Source organism: Sminthopsis crassicaudata, chromosome 5, assembly GCF_048593235.1.
Source record: "Sminthopsis crassicaudata isolate SCR6 chromosome 5, ASM4859323v1, whole genome shotgun sequence".
Classification (NCBI taxonomy): domain Eukaryota; kingdom Metazoa; phylum Chordata; class Mammalia; order Dasyuromorphia; family Dasyuridae; genus Sminthopsis; species Sminthopsis crassicaudata.
The window spans coordinates 302,774,188-302,789,984 of NC_133621.1; the positions used below are offsets into that span (position 1 = coordinate 302,774,188).

A 15,797-nucleotide genomic window follows, 5' to 3' on the forward strand; every position below is an offset into this window, starting at 1 on the left:
TGGTCTGCCCTTTGCCGTTCTAGGCCTGAATGCTAGCGTCCCCCTGGACCTGAGGGGCCGAGCCCCAGAGACTTTGCTGTGGCCACTGGGGAAGAAGCCTAGGGCAAGGGGCTTTGGACCAGGAACTAGAGAGAAGGCGAGATAAATGGTGAACTCAAGCTTCTTTCCCTCCCCAGAGATAGAGAGGATATAAGATGTGCTGGAAATACTGTCCTCTGGGGATTGTGGAAGATATAGATATATCTTCTTGTTATCCTTTTGAAATAAACTCCCCTTTGTAAAAGGTAAAAAGGAAATGAATACAGGAATAATCATCAATTACAATTTATTAATTATAATATTTTACATTTATATAAAGATCAAAGTCTGCCAATGGTTTTCTCCCATCAGCCCTTAGGGATAGAGGATAGCTCCAAGGGACTGATCCAATGAGCCCGTCTCCTCATTTGATGAATTTGGATAATGACCAAAGTCAAAGAGGGAGAATTCAAATCCAAGCCCTTCTGATCACAAACTGCACCATGGCACCTTCAATGGCGGTGGGATTTTTCACTTATTTTAAGCAGCATCTTCATTTTGAAACGTGTCCCTTCCCTGATCCCTTGCAGTAAAGAATCAGAGGAAAAGAAACTTAAAAAGGAGAGGGAGAAGAAGGGAGTTCTGGGAAACTAAGCAATACAGTAACAGTCTGAAAGTGCATTCGTTATTTCACACCTGTAGACCCCCACCCCTGCAAAGAAGTGACACATTTTCTTGATTCTTCTCGGGCCAGGCTTGGTCATTATAATAACATAGTAAGGAATAATACTTTATTACAAAGTTAGACACTGCCAATGGTGGAAATGGTGGAAAACCACCAAGCCCCTCATCTCGTGGAACTTACAATCTGATGGGCACAGGCTGTACAGAAATAACTGTAATACAAGACATAGTATGACAGAGGTTAATGAGAGGTTCAGTTTTAATGCTACAGGAAATATGGAGGAGAGAGAGAGGAAGGAGAGAGACAGAAACAGAGAGAGAAGGAAGAAGAGAGAGAGAGACATTGCAAGATCACTTTAGGCTGGGGGAATTCTGTGAAGGTTTTATGGGGAAGGGGGCAGTTTCCAAAGCTTTACTTCAATGTGTCATTCCAAAAAATAACCAGGAATCAGAGGAGCCCAGATGTCCCCAAAAGACTAGGAAAGAGAGAACACAAAAGGGGGCTGGGACTGGTCAGCTCCTTAATGCATGAGAAAGATGTCTCCTTTCTTGGCTCTCAGTTATTTGAAGAAGGATCTCAGAGTATGATGGGGAGATATGATGGGTAAGAATCTGAAGAATGCTCCCAGAAGCCCCCTCTCCAGGCCCCTCATCACTGCTTAGCCCTGGGATAATCTTAAAAGGATTAATGCAGGGAAGATGGAAAGAAGGTTCCCAAGCTTTCTTAATCAACACATTCTATCAACAACTGACAGAGTTGGGAACTTTGCCAGATGTTAAATAATTTACCCAAGATTCCAGAGCTACTTCTAAGCTTCCGATGTCTTCCCAAACTCCACCTCGGGCCTTCTACACACTTTGTCACACTGCTTCTCAAACAGAGCAAGTAAGAACACAAAAAGAAATGATACAAGGGGGTCAAGGAAGGGACTAGACAGAGGCTAGAAGAAATATCAGAGCTTAAATAAATGCTTCTTGATGGATTGATTTTGAGTCATCTGATCTCTAAATCTTGGCTCACTTATGTGACCTTGGGTAAATTATATAAGCGACCTGCTTTAGTGTTCCCCTCTGTAAAATGGGAAGGGCAGTTATGTGTGAAAGTGGATAGAGAGCTTCTGGAGTCAGGAAGACTTATTATTTTCCAGAATTCCAGCCTCAGACACTCCCTAACTAGGCAAGTTATTTCACTGTTTACTCCAATTTCCTTATTTGTAAAATGAATTTAAGGAAATGACAAACCATTCCATGTCTCAGTAAATCATATAACCTCACCCTGCCTCAGTTTCCTCCTCTATAAAATGGGAAGCCATTGTGGCATTTTTGCCAAGAAAACCCCAAATGGGGTCATGGAGAGTGGGGAAAGACTGAACTGTGACTAAACGAGTTGGGCTAACCAGGAAGAGGACCAGATGATTTTAGGCTGTCACCAAAAGCCAGGAAAGTGGTAAAGGGTTTTGTCAGGGACTTTAGGAGGGCAGGGCCTACTCCAGGCAAGCACGGAGGTGGAGGGAGCCAGTCCAGGGAAGGCAGAGAGGGAGGATTTTTTGTCCCTAATCCCTCTCCCCACAGCCAGAGAAACCTGCAGAAAGTTGGCCACACCCGACCAAGGCTCACACTTTCTCAGAACCTCTCCCTAGCTCTACCAGAGACATTTAGGAACAGATAAAGCTGCAGCTGAAAAATCACCTACTCAATCACTCAACGAGCACGTATTAAGCACCCATGGGTGTGCCACACACAACGTTCCAGCCTTGGAGATAGAAAACAAAAGATGAAGCAGAGAAACAAGATACACACATAGTACCTCCTTGTTGGACAGATGGGGAAACTGAGGTCCATACATACACGAGGAGTAATACATCCAGCTAAAGGAAAGAGGGGTCTGTCCTGTTGTTGAGGTCATTTTCGGTCATACCTTCCTCTCTGTGGCCCCATTTGGGGTTTTCTTGGCAAAAATACTGGAGTGGTTTCCCATTTTACAGAGGGGGAAAACTAAGGTTATATGATTCAGAGACACTGGAGCCATTTCTCATTTTGCAGAGGGGAAAACTGAGGTTAAATGATTCATAGAAACACTGAAGCAGTTCCCCATTTTACAGGGAGGGAATCTAAGGTTATGATTCAATGAAATACTGGAGTGGTTGGCCATTTCCTTCTCCAGATCGTTTTACAGATGAAGAAACTGAGGTAACCAGAGTAAACTGACTTGCTTAGGATGACACAGTTAGTGAGTGTCTGAGGTTGGATTTGAACTCAGGTCTTCCTCCAGGCCCAGAGCTCTAGATACCGGGAAACTTTCTCTGCCGTTGAGTTGGCAAAGATCTTTTCACCCTTAGGCTTCAAGTGACAGTAAGGGACAGCTCCCTAACTTGCTGGTGCTCTTTTATAATTCAGTTCTTGGGCTTGGCTGGAACAGGCCAATTCTCTCACCTGCAAAGAGGGAAACTGAGGCTCAGAGAGGGAAGGCTCATAGGAAACTTCCCTTTTCAGTGTCAGCTTTGTGCACCTTGGAAATCAGCAAATGTCACAGATCAAGGCTTGATTTATGGGATTTGCTTTTTGCCAAGACTTAAGAAATCATAGAGGAAATGTAAATAACAGGGATTCAACTTAAAAGTTATGACTGTAGCTGGCTGTTAAACATTTAGGGATACTTTTTTTTTCTGGAGAGCTGGCTGTTAAACGTTTATGGGTACTTTTTTCTGGAGAGCTGGCTGTTAAACATTTATGGGTACTTTTTTTTTTTCTGGAGAGCTGGCTGTTAAACGTTTATGGGTACTTTTTTCTAGAGAGCTGGCTGTTAAACGTTTATGGGAACTTTTTTCTGGAGAGCTGGCTGTTAAACGTTTATGGGAACTTTTTTCTGGAGAGCTGGCTGTTAAACGTTTATGGGTACTTTTTTCTGGAGAGCTGGCTGGTAAACGTTTATGGGTACTTTTTTTTCTGGAGAGCTGGCTGTTAAACGTTTATGGGTACTTTTTTCTGGAGAGCTGGCTGTTAAACGTTTATGGGTACTTTTTTTTCTGGAGAGCTGGCTGTTAAACGTTTATGGGTACTTTTTTTCTGGAGAGCTGGCTGTTAAACGTTTATGGGTACTTTTTTCTGGAGAGCTGGCTGTTAAACGTTTATGGGTACTTTTTTCTGGAGAGCTGGCTGTTAAACGTTTATGGGTACTTTTTTTTCTGGAGAGCTGGCTGTTAAACATTTAGGGATACTTTTTTTTCTGGAGAGCTGGCTGTTAAACGTTTATGGGTACTTTTTTTTCTGGAGAGCTGGCTGTTAAACGTTTATGGGTACTTTTTTTTCTGGAGAGCTGGCTGTTAAACGTTTATGGGTACTTTTTTTTCTGGAGAGCTGGCTGTTAAACGTTTATGGGTACTTTTTTTTCTGGAGAGCTGGCTGTTAAACGTTTATGGGTACTTTTTTTTCTGGAGAGCTGGCTGTTAAACGTTTATGGGTACTTTTTTTTCTGGAGAGCTGGCTGTTAAACGTTTAAAAGTACACCACTGGTTAGAAGGCTTGCTGAGGCTACATGGACGGGGCCTGCTGGAGCTTAGCCCCGCCCCTTCTCCCTCCCCCAGTAGGACAGCTGGGCCTGTGAGTGACTAAGTCACCCTCGGATCTCCCCCAGAGACCAATCCCACAGTGACTGGCCCTCAATTCAGGCGCAGCTGGGTAGAAAAGAGGCTCTTTTACACTCGCTGTTCTAGAGGGAGCAAGGGCGGTTTAGGGGACCTGGTCGGGGCTGAGAGAGATGGAGTAAAGGGACGACAGGGGAGCACTCAGGTAGACAGCCCCCTTCACTCTCCCCGGGTATTATCCAGGTTGGGGAAACTGAGGAAAGCCAGAACCCCGGGGCGTGGCCGAGCCCCGAATAAGCGGGGTTGGATAGCAGGGGAGGGCAGCCCCTAACCTGGGGATACCAGGGCAATCTGAGAGCAAAACAGACAACATTTGTGTATCAAACAGCCAGCTCTGCAGTCTCTTCTCCGAGTGTCACAAAAAGGGAGAGGAGTTAATATCCCCATTTTACAGAAGACTGAGGTAAGGTTTCAGGAAGTTACGAGACACAGAAGATGGGGGGAGGTGCCCCGGGGCAGGCTCAGGACTACAGCGGGAGGAGGCCCCGGCCCGAAGGCCGGGGTTCCAGTCTCCCAGCTCGAGCTCGGCCCCGCCCCCTGGAAGGAAGCGGGCGTGAAGGACGCGGGGAAGGCGGGTCAGGGGAGATGCGGGCGGAGAGTCTGTCAAAAGGAGGTTGGAGGCCGGAGAAAACAAAGGAAAACCCCAGCCCCCGATTAGTCCGGGCCTGGGTTCAAATGCCGCGGGGGCTTGGCTTTGGACGAGATCGAGCCCCGGCCCGTTTTTTTGCCTGAAGGAGGAGGGCGTGGACAAGATGGCCCCGGTCCCCTTCGGCTCCGGGACCCCCGGGCCTGGCGGGGCGCCTCAGGGGAGACTGTAAAAGCGGCCCCTGAGGCCGAGCCTCCGCCTCCCCAGCCGGAGCTAAGAATAACAGGCCGAGTGACAATTGGAGTGACAGGTGGCCGCTCCCGGAAGCGCGGGGTGCCGCGGGCACGGACTCGTGGGGCGGTGCTTGGGCGGGGACCCCAAGCCCGGCCCGGTCCTTCCAGCGCCCCCCGCGGAGGGCTCTGGGCACCGTCCTCTGCTCCCGGGCGGAGGCGCGGGGCGTGGCGCCCGCGGACCCCTCCCTTTTCCCATTCTCCTCGGCCCCTTCTCCGGCTCCAGGACGTTCCCTGAAGCGGGGCATGCGGTGGAAGGCCGGGCCGGGCCGCGGCCTCTCCCGGCCAGTGTGGGCAGCCTGGGCTGGGTGAGGGGTGGGGAGGCGGCACGGCTCTCCGCCGCGGGGGGATCCACCCCTCACCCATCCCCCACCTCCGGTGGGCAGGCAGCGGGGCATGGCGGAGCCTGCGCGGACCCGGCACCCGCCTCGGCACCCGCCTCTGCCCCCGCTCTCCTTCCCTCGGGACACGGCCCCAAGCTGGCGATGCGGCCCGGGCAGCGCGGAACCGAGGGGGGAGTGAGTCATCGAGGGGCCCGGGAGGGGCAGGGCGGGGCCCGAGGGCCTCGCTCCCCAACGCGCGCCCGGGGACCCTCGGGAGGCGCCCCCCGCCTCGCCCCAGGCTTTAGCGACCTGGGGAGGGGGTTGGGCCGGGTCCCAGCCCCTGCCCCGATCCGGGCCCAGCGCGGCTACGGTGGGCCTCGGGCCCGAGCCTCCTCTCCCCGGCTCCTACCGTGCTCAGCTGGCTCCCCATGGCGCCGCTCAGCACCAGGCGCCCAGCACCCTCCTCAGCTGCGTGCCGATCGCGGACCCCCTCTGGCCTGCCCCAGTCTCGGTCCGGGCAGGGAAGCCGCTCCCGACCCGCCCCTGGCCCCGCCTCCGAGGGGGCGGGGCGGAGCAGCCCCGAGCAATGGCAGAGGGTTGGGGCGAGCGGATCCGGCGGCCGGAGGGCCCCCGAGGAAGAGACGGGAGGGGCCGCTCCTCTGGCTTCTCCCCCCCCCCCCGGCACATCTTCCCTCTCTGTCGGATGGGAGAGACTGCCCAGCCAAGGTGGGTCCCTTTAATGTCTCCCATCACTGGGAAGGCCGCTCAGCCAATAAGCACTAATTAAGCGCCTGCTGTGTGTAGCGCTCTGCGCTAAGCGCCACTGGAGACAGAGTACAAATGGCAGTTCCCACGCGATCTAACCAGAGAGGAGCGACAGTGGGTCTATCTAATGGGGCACTTTCCCCAGAGGCCCGCAGGCGCACGCCCACACACGTGGAGACATCCGGGAGTGAAAGGGACGCCGCTCTCCCAACTGACAATCGGCAGGGACCAGGAATGGTGCGGGGGACCCCCAGGAGGCGGCTGCATGGTCTAGGCGGGCGCCGAGGAGCCCCGCGGGCTGCAGAGGGCAAGGCTGGCAGCGATCCCCGGGAAGCAGAGCTGGCATCCCCGATGGGGGAGGGGCGAGCAGAAATGGGCCCCGGAGTCCAGGTTCTGAACTCGGTGACTGAGATGTGCCTTAGAGAGCAAGTGAGGCGGCGGCGGCGGCAGCGTGAGGTGGACCGGGCTCCTCGCAGCGATCCCCACACCGCCGTCTGCACCCGGAGAACGAGAGAGACCAAGACGGGGTCCCGTAACTTTTTTGTGTGTGTGTGACTTTCCCCTTTTGTTCTGATTTTTCTCTCCCAACGTGACTCATCTGTAAAAAATGAATGTACGTGAATAATCTCAAACGTGGTTTTACTTGTAATTGGGGAGAATAAAGTAATATATATTTTAAAGGGGGGTCACAAAGAGCTGATCACAACAAAAACAAACAAATGAATAAATAAACCAAAAAAGAAATAAAAAGTGAGATCACAGAGGTGGAGCTGGGAAGGACTCATTCACATTTTTCCTTTTCTAAAGGAGAGAAAGGAAACTGCTATCTTAGGATTGTTTGTTTGTTTTTTAGGATTCCCCCCCCCCCAGGCTGGGGTCAAATGACTTGCCCAGGGTCACACAGCTAGGAAGTGTCAAGTGTCCGAGACCAGATCTGAACTCCGGGGGTCCTGGGCTGGTGCTCTATCCACTGCGCCACCTAGCGGCCCCAGGATTGTTCTCAGGTAGGATGTAACTGAGGCAAAGAATCTCTTTCATCTAGTCAAAAAATATCTGGGAGGCCCAGAAACGTGCAGAATGACATCATTCATAGCTCATGGGTCAGAGCAAGTATTATTAAACTGGAGTCCATGAATTTTTTTAAAAATATATTTTGACAATTGTGCTTCCATAGAATTGACTTCCTTGATAATCTTATCTATTTAAAAATATGCTCTGGGACATTAATGGATAAAGCAACCAACTATGGAGTGAGGAGGATTCAGGTTCAAATCCAGACTCACACATTTAACATTTATGTTAGCTGTGATACTGTACAAGTCATGTAATCCCAATTGCCTTGAAAAAAAAAAGAAATAAAAATAAAAACATGCTTCTGAGAAGAGTCTAGAGATTTCCACAATTTATCAAAGAAATCCAGGAAACACAGGGGATTTAGGAGTCATCAAAATGAGAGAGAGAGAGACAGAGAGAAAGAGAGAGACAGGAGAGAGATAAAGACAGAGAGATGGAAAGGAGAGAGATAGAGACAGAGAGACACACAGAGACACAGAGAAAGAGAGAGACACTACCCAAAAGTCACAGAGGGAATAAATAGCAGAACTCAGGTCCTTGGATCTCAAATCCACTGCTCTTTCCTAAGAATCTCTTCTACAACTTTTCAGTTTGAAGACATCCAGCTTCCACTTGATGAAGAGCTCCCTACCTTTAAGGCAGCCCCCTGCACTTTGGGCAGCTCTAATTGGTAGGAAGTTTTACTTTTGGAGGCTGAGGTCTGCCTCTGCCTCCACAGTTCCCTCTCCCTTTTCTCAATCACACATATCCCCAACTATCAAAAGAACAAAGACTTCTCATGGCAAATAAAGAGAAAGGGCCAGAATTATAGGAAGAAGTGCACCCGGGCATGAATGATGCTGCTGCATCTGGGATGCGGGTCCTGAGGGGGGCAGAGGGCGCCACCTCCTGGACAAAAGAATACCTTCAGGCAGCCCAATGGAACAGAGATTCCCCTGGACCTGTTCTTGGGAAGCTCAAAGGCTCTCCAACTACAGATGGAGGGATCTACAGTCCATCTGAGCCAACTCTCTGATTTACAAAGGAGGAAACTGAGGTCCAAGGTCACCCAGGTGTTAGGGGACAGAAGCAGGGATCTTCCCCAGGATCATGCCCTGTCTCCGATTTGCTTAAGGTTTGCATTTTTCTCCTTGTATTTCACCTAATTCATTTGAGTCTAGTCCAGTGTCCCAATGCAATCAGATCTCTTTGGAGCTTGCCTCTGTGATTGAATGGCTCTCCCTCCCAGTTTGGTGCCATTGGCTAACTTTGCCTTTATCTAAGTGATTGACAGCACAGAGCTGGGTATAGATCCCTGGGGCACTCCACTAGAGACATCCCTCAAAGTTGACTTTGAATTATTTATATTATCTAGCTGGTTACTAAATTCTAGCACAGAATTCTTTTTTTTTAATTAAAGTTTTTTAAATTTTCAAAACATATCCATAGATAATTTTCAACATTCACCCTTACAAAACCTTGTGTTCCAAAGTTTTTCCCTCCCTCCCCTCAACTCGCTCTCCTAGACAGCAAATAATCCAAAATGTATTAAAGTTATCCTGCTGCACAAGAAAAATCACATCAAAAAAGGGAAAAAATGAGAAAGAAAACAAACTCCAAACAAACAACAAAAAAACTGAAAATACCATGTTGTGGTCCACACTGAGTTCCCATAATTCTCTCTCTGGGTGTGGATGGCTCTCTCCATCCATTGGAACTGGCCTGAATCAGTTCATTGTTGAAAAGAGCCATGACCATCGGATACTTTTGCTGTTAGCATAGAATTCTTCCCCCCCCCCAAGCAATTGGGGTTAAGTGACTTGCCCAGAGTCACACAGCGAGGACATGTTAAGTGACTGAGGTCAAATCTGAACTCAGGTCCTCCTGACTTCAGGGCTGGTGCTCTATCCACTGCGCCACCCAGCTTAGCAGAGAATTCTTATTCTTCCCCATACCTCCCAAGAATAGCATGAGTTAGAAGATAAGCTCTTTGAGATCAGGGACTGTTGTTTTTGTCTGTGTCCTAGCATGTAGCACAACGCCTTACACGTAATAATGCTCGGTGAATTCAACTGACTTGTCAAATCTGAAAAATATCACTAAGACTTTTCCATTGGAGAAGCAGGAGATGACCATGGAGACACCATGTCCCTTACTCTGCCGGACAGTCACTGTGCTTGCTCAGTTTGCCTGTTTTTCCTTTTGATTTGGTTATCTCATTGAATGTAGGTGGGGATATCTCTGGCCTCCAGACAATTCTGCTGAGTGCAGTGGTGTCAAGTATAACCAGAAGTGGGAGTGATTTTTTTTTAATAACTTCAAAAAAAGTATTTTCCTTCAAAAAAAAATCTAGGTAAGGTACAAGAAAGTTTAGGCAAAAAAGGAAAAGTTAGAAGTAAGGGCAAAAAAATGTTTGTGGCAGCTCTTTTCATAGTGGCTAGAAACTGGAAGATAAATGGATGTCCACCAATTGGAGAATGGTTGGGTAAATTATGGTATATGAATGTTCTGGAATATTATTGCTCTGTAAGAAATGACCAACAGGAGGAATACAGAGAGGCTTGGAGAGACTTACATCAACTGTTGCTGAGTGAAACGAGCAGAACTAGGAGATCACTATACACTTCAACAATGATACTGTACGAGGATGTATTCTGATGGAAGTGGAAATCTTCAACATGAAGAAGATCCAACTCACTTCCAGTTGATCAATGATGGACAGAAATAACTACACCCAGAGAAGGAACACTGGGAAGTGAATGTAAATTGTTAGCACTACTGTCTATCTACCCAGGTTATTTATACCTTCGGAATCCAATACTTAACGTGCAACAAGAAAATGGGATTTACACACATATATTGTATCTAGGTTATATTGTAACACATGTAAAATGTATGGGATTACCTGCCATCTAGGGGAGGGAGTAGAGGGAGGGAGGGGAAAATCTGGAAAAATGAATACAAGGGATAATGTTGTAAAAAAAAAATTACTCATACATATGTACTGTCAAAAATGTATAATTATAAAATTAATAAAAAAATTTTTAAAAAAAGAAGTAAGGGCAAAAATGTAGGGGAAGGGGTCAAAGGAAAAGTAAAGTGTGGAAATGCTTTGTAAATTAAGAAGATATATTCATGTGGAGTGATCCAGGAACCAGCAGGGGAAACATGGAGGAGAGCATCTGAGGGAAGATCAATGAAGGCAGGAACAAAAGTGGCCATTTCATCAAAGTGGACTACAGATCACTTGGACAGAAAGAGAAAATAGATGAGGTCTGACCCAGAAATGGAGATACACTTTAATTATGCTGATATCTACAGAAGCTTGCTGTCTTCTCTTCTCTTTTCCTCTTGTTTTCTCCTCCCCTTTTCCCTTTTACTGTGTCTGTTTTCTCTTTTTCTCTGTCCCTCCTCCCTCTCCCTTCCTCCCTTTTCCCTTCTTCTTTCCTTCTTTCCTGTCCCTCTCTCCTTCTCCTCTCTCTTCTCTTCTCTTCCCTTTTCATCTCATCTCTTTTCATTTCTTCTTTTCTTTTCTCCTCTCCTCTTCCCTCTCACTGTCTTTCTCTGTCTCTGTGTCCTCTCCTTTCTTCCCTCATTTCCTCCCTCCCCAAGGCAGAACAATTAATATTTTCTTTACTTGATTTTAAAATTAATTCATCCTTTATAAGATAGAGGTACAAACAAGGAAGTTTTTTTTTATTCTGTAGCTGATTCTCACAGATAATGAAGAACCAGGTACTGAAAATGAAGGACACTTTGCAGTGGAGGGGGCCATTCTAAAATCTTAGAATTTGGGGCAGAGAAGAACAAAGTCACGTATAGCTTGGTATTCACTTAGATCTTAGGAGACCTGATTTCAAGGGGTTCAGGGAAAATATCAGTAGCATGCTATGGAGCAAAAGTCTATACAAGAGGGATGAGAAACTCACAAGAAGTAAATTGTGAAAATGCAAAGAAAAAACAAATCTTATGAGGAAAGGAAGGAGTAGTGTTATAGCTATGTAGGGAATTCCCTAACCACTTTGATTAAAAAAAATGTAGAAAATGTAGAAAAGATGGAAGCAAGGATAAATAACAGAGGAAGAATATAAAAGCATGGCATAGCCCGGTAAGAATAATGCCAGAAGAGACAAGGCTGGGAATGAGCTGAGTTTAGGGAGGAAAGTTAAGGGCAGTCAAAAGAGGTTGAATTGTGGGAAAGAATATTGAGTACAGACAGGACTATGCTCAGTGTGGATGGAATGATAATAATTGAGGAAGCCTCAAATAATCACCAAAATATTTTCCCTACATTAAATGTTTACTCTATCAGATTATTTTGGAGAGATCTCTTGATTGTGGCTCCCTTCCCTGTGCTTGACACAGGTTCTTAATGGAGTAAGTATGAACCAGAACTCTTATTAGCTCCTTAGTTCTAGGTCCCCTCATTCACCTGTGGACTTGGGTTTATTATAAACTAAGTTATCTGGTTGGAGTCTTCCGACCTTGGTTCAAGACCCAAATCTGCTACCTTGGGCAAGTCCTTGTACCAGAGCTGGGAACCTTTTCTGTTTCAGAAACCTAGATGCGAAATAGATTCTGTTGTTTCCAGGGGAAATACCAGGTCAGATATTCTTAGAGAGAAGCTGCCAAAATTGAACCTGATCCACGTAAGCTCAAAGAGTTGCTTTCTTGAGATTTTAGGCCATTGCGTTATGCTAGCTGGTTATTGTTCTTTGTTCTCCGGGAGGACCACAAGGACATCACTGAATTAAAGTCAAGTTTCAGGGTGTCCAACTGCGAGTCATCGGGCTAATCCGAGCTCAGAATGTTCTGTCACAGGCCAGGCACAAAGAGTCATAAGAACATTTGGAATGGATTCGCTAAACTTGCTACACTTGGAAGAGAGAAAATTAGCTCCTAATTCAATTGGCTTAAACCTTGGTTTAGAAAGAGCATCCTGGTCTCTGTGCTGAGTGAACTGAGCAGAACTAGGGGATCATTATACACTTCAACAATGATACTGTATGAGGATGTATTCTGATGGAAGTGGATATCTTCAACATAGAGAAGAGCTAATCCAATTCCAACCGAATCAGCTACACCCAGAGAAGGAACACTGGGAAATGAGTGTAAACTGAGAGCATTGTTGTTTTTTTTGTTTTTGTTTTTGTTTTGTTTTGTTTCTCTTCCCAGATTATTTGTACCTTGCGAATACAATATTTCCTTTGCAACAACAACAAAATTCGGTTCTGCACATATATATTGTACCTAGGATATACTATAAGATATTTAATATGTATGGGAATGCCTGCCATCTAGGGGAGGGGGTGGAAGGAAGGAGGGGAAAAACTCGGAACAGAAGGGAGTACAAGGGATAATGTGGTAAAAACAACAACAACAACAAAAAAAACTACCTATACATATGTACTGTCAAAGAAAATGTTATAATTATAAAAATTAATAAAAAAAAAGTTCAAAAAAAATAGAAAGAGCATCCTGGTCTCTGGACTATAAGTCAGCCTGATCCTGGCCAGGGGTCCCAAATGGGAATGAGTTCATAAAATTTCAATCCAGGGCTTCATTTTGCCTGCCTCCCCCCAAAACACACACTCACACATATATATTACTCACATATTACACACACACACACACACACACACACACATGAAATTGAGACCCTGAAATGAAAGCTATACCTTGGTATGTACACAGTAGTTACCAAATATACCTTTCATTTCATGAACATAGTAGTTAATAAGAAAATGCTGAATGAAACAATGAAGGAAGTGATTTGTCGGAGCTTTATAGAATACATTAATGAAAATACTCGGACTGGAATGCAAGTTTTCTAGTTCTTGGTCCAACGCTTTTTTTGATTGATAACCTTTTATTTTACAGCTGGGAAAAATGAGGTCATCGTGGTTTTAGGGTTATAGCACATCTCAATCAGTGGACAAGCATTTACTAATAATTACTATGTGCCCAGCTCTGGGTTTAGGATTGAGGATACAAAGAAAGACAAAAACTTGGTCTCTCTCCTCTGGAGAAACAACACATCAAGAACTCAGTCTCGATAGGATATATGTCCTGTAAATGGAAGGGTAGCACCTGCAGTGGACGATACAAGGAACAGATACCTGCTAAAGGAGAGATCTGAGCTGAATTTTGAAGAAAATCAGGGAAACTGAGGCAGAGATGAGGGGAAAGAGCATCCCAGGCATGGGAGATACCAACCACTGGGCAGAGCTGGGAGTCTGGAGGTAAGGTACCAGTTCTTTTTGTGGAATCAGAGTTAATAAAGAAAAGCAGAGTATAAGAAGCCCAGAAGGTGAGAAGGGCTTTCAATGCCAAATCCAGCAGGTCCAAAGACCAGGAGAACAAGGAACCAGTAAAAGGACATTTTAATGGTAGCTTCTGATGCCTTTCTCCATCCAAATCCTATGACTTTTCTGGCTTTTTTTCTTCTGTGTGGTTTTTCCCTTTTGTTCTGATTTTTCTTTCCCAACATGATTCATAATGTGTATTTAAAAAGTTAACATACATGTATAACCAGAAAAAAATTAAGAGATAAAAATAAAAATAAATCCTACCACCCCATGTGGCTTGAAAAATCACCAGCCCAATGCCCTAGGTACCAGCAGCTTACTGATAGCTCATACCTAGACCTGGAGCTTGGAGGCTATTCTGACTCCAGATGTGGAGGAATGGGTGGGGAGGAAAGTTTGAATAGTTCTTGGAATGAACCAATGAGAGGTGGATCTTCTTCTCATCACTATCCTATTGGGACTCATTTATCTTATCAATCCATTCAATCAATCCAGTTATCCTATCCATTAATAAGCATTTATTAATCTCCTACTGAATGTTAGATACTAGTTAGAATCTGGTCATTCTTTTTTTTTATGATTTTTCTTTTTTCTTTATTCTATTTATTTATTTATTTATTTATTTATTTATTTCTGACAGTACATATGCATGGGTATTTTTGTTTTTTTTTTTAACAACATTATCCCTTGTATTCCCTTTTCCAAAATTTTCCCTCCTTCCCCTAGATGATAGACAATCCCATACATGTTAAATGTGTTACAGTATATCCTAGATACAATATATGTGTGTAAAACCAAATTTCTTGTTGCACGAGAAGAATTGGATTCCAAAGGTAAAAGTAACCTGGGTAAGACAATAGTGCAGTTTATACTCAATTCCCAGTGTTCCTTCTCTGGGTGTAGCTGATTCTATCCATCATTGATCAACTGGAACTGAATTAGATCTTTCTCTACGTTGAAGAGATCCACTTAAATCAGAATACATCTTCATACAGTATCATTGTTGAAGTGTACAGTGATTAGAGTCTGGTCATTCACAGACAAAAGTATAAGATTCCTTGTCCCTCAAGGAGGGGTACAATGGGGGATTTTTGGGGTTGGGTTGAAGACAATTGGGGCATATACCAATTAGATATAAAATAGTTTGAGAACATTTGGCATCAGGGAGAGCACTAGCAGCTGGGGAGAGAAGGAAAAAAAACACAGAGAAAAAAGTGGGGAGAGGTTTTGTAATGCCAGAGAAACTGAGGCAAGATGGAAATTAAAGAGTTTTTAATATTTTATTGGGGTTTTCTGAGAGGGAGAGAGAGAGATAGTCTGGAGGCAGGGCAGAATCCATTCTGCTTCCAGGGCTGAGTTGGACTTTCTCTCCAAAGAATCCAGATTCCAGTGATTTTTTATATGTGGCTCTAATTGATCGATCAGGGGAGACAAAGACAAGGTGGAATCAACTCTGGTGAGCGTGGGAATTTCCAGAAATGGACCATCAACCCGGTTCTGATAGGATGGGGGGGGTGAGGATCATAAATTCTGATAAACTCAGAGTGAAGGGAGTAGTCACTAGACAGAAAATCTGGAGTTTAGAGATAGAGAATGCCAATTAGGGAGCTGAGATAGGATTATCTAGAGTTTTATCTTTTGGAATGCCAGAGTGGCCAGATCTCTACAATCCTAATTGTCTTAGCCCTAACAACCAGGAAAGGGGGTTGCAACCAGGAGGATTGAGGCAGAACAATTCAAGGAACTGAGGCAGAACAATTTAGGGAAACTAAGGCAGGACAATTTAGAAAAACCGAGGCAGGGCAATTTAGGGAAACCGAGACAGAACAATAAAAGGGAACTGTGGCACAACAGTTTCATGGAGGAGGTGACTCAAGAGTTGAGTCTTGAGGAAAAACTAAGGATTCTAAGAGGCAGAAGCGAGGTGCATATGGAGAACAGTTCTATTTTGTGGTAGCTAAGGAGCACTGTGGACAACATTGGAAACGGCATTGGAAACAGATGTGCCCTTCTATAAGAAAACTCCATATACTTGTGCCTTCTCAATGTTTATTTTCTCTGGCCCCATGTGCTTTTTTTCTAAAATCAATGGCATGGTAGCCTGTAGGAGGAAATGCTGGTGGGTT

At 45.4% G+C, this 15,797-nt stretch overlaps 1 protein-coding gene across 1 annotated transcript in view; it reads right to left on the minus strand.

Moving 5' to 3' along the window:
- Positions 1-6,111, minus strand: part of CYB5R3 (cytochrome b5 reductase 3) — a 32,254-nt gene extending 26,143 nt beyond the window's left edge. The window contains 1 exon segment of the mRNA XM_074271877.1: positions 5,955-6,111. Coding sequence (XP_074127978.1) covers positions 5,955-5,975 — 21 coding nt within the window. The 5' untranslated portion in view covers positions 5,976-6,111.
- Between the last annotated feature and the right edge of the window lie 9,686 nt (positions 6,112-15,797).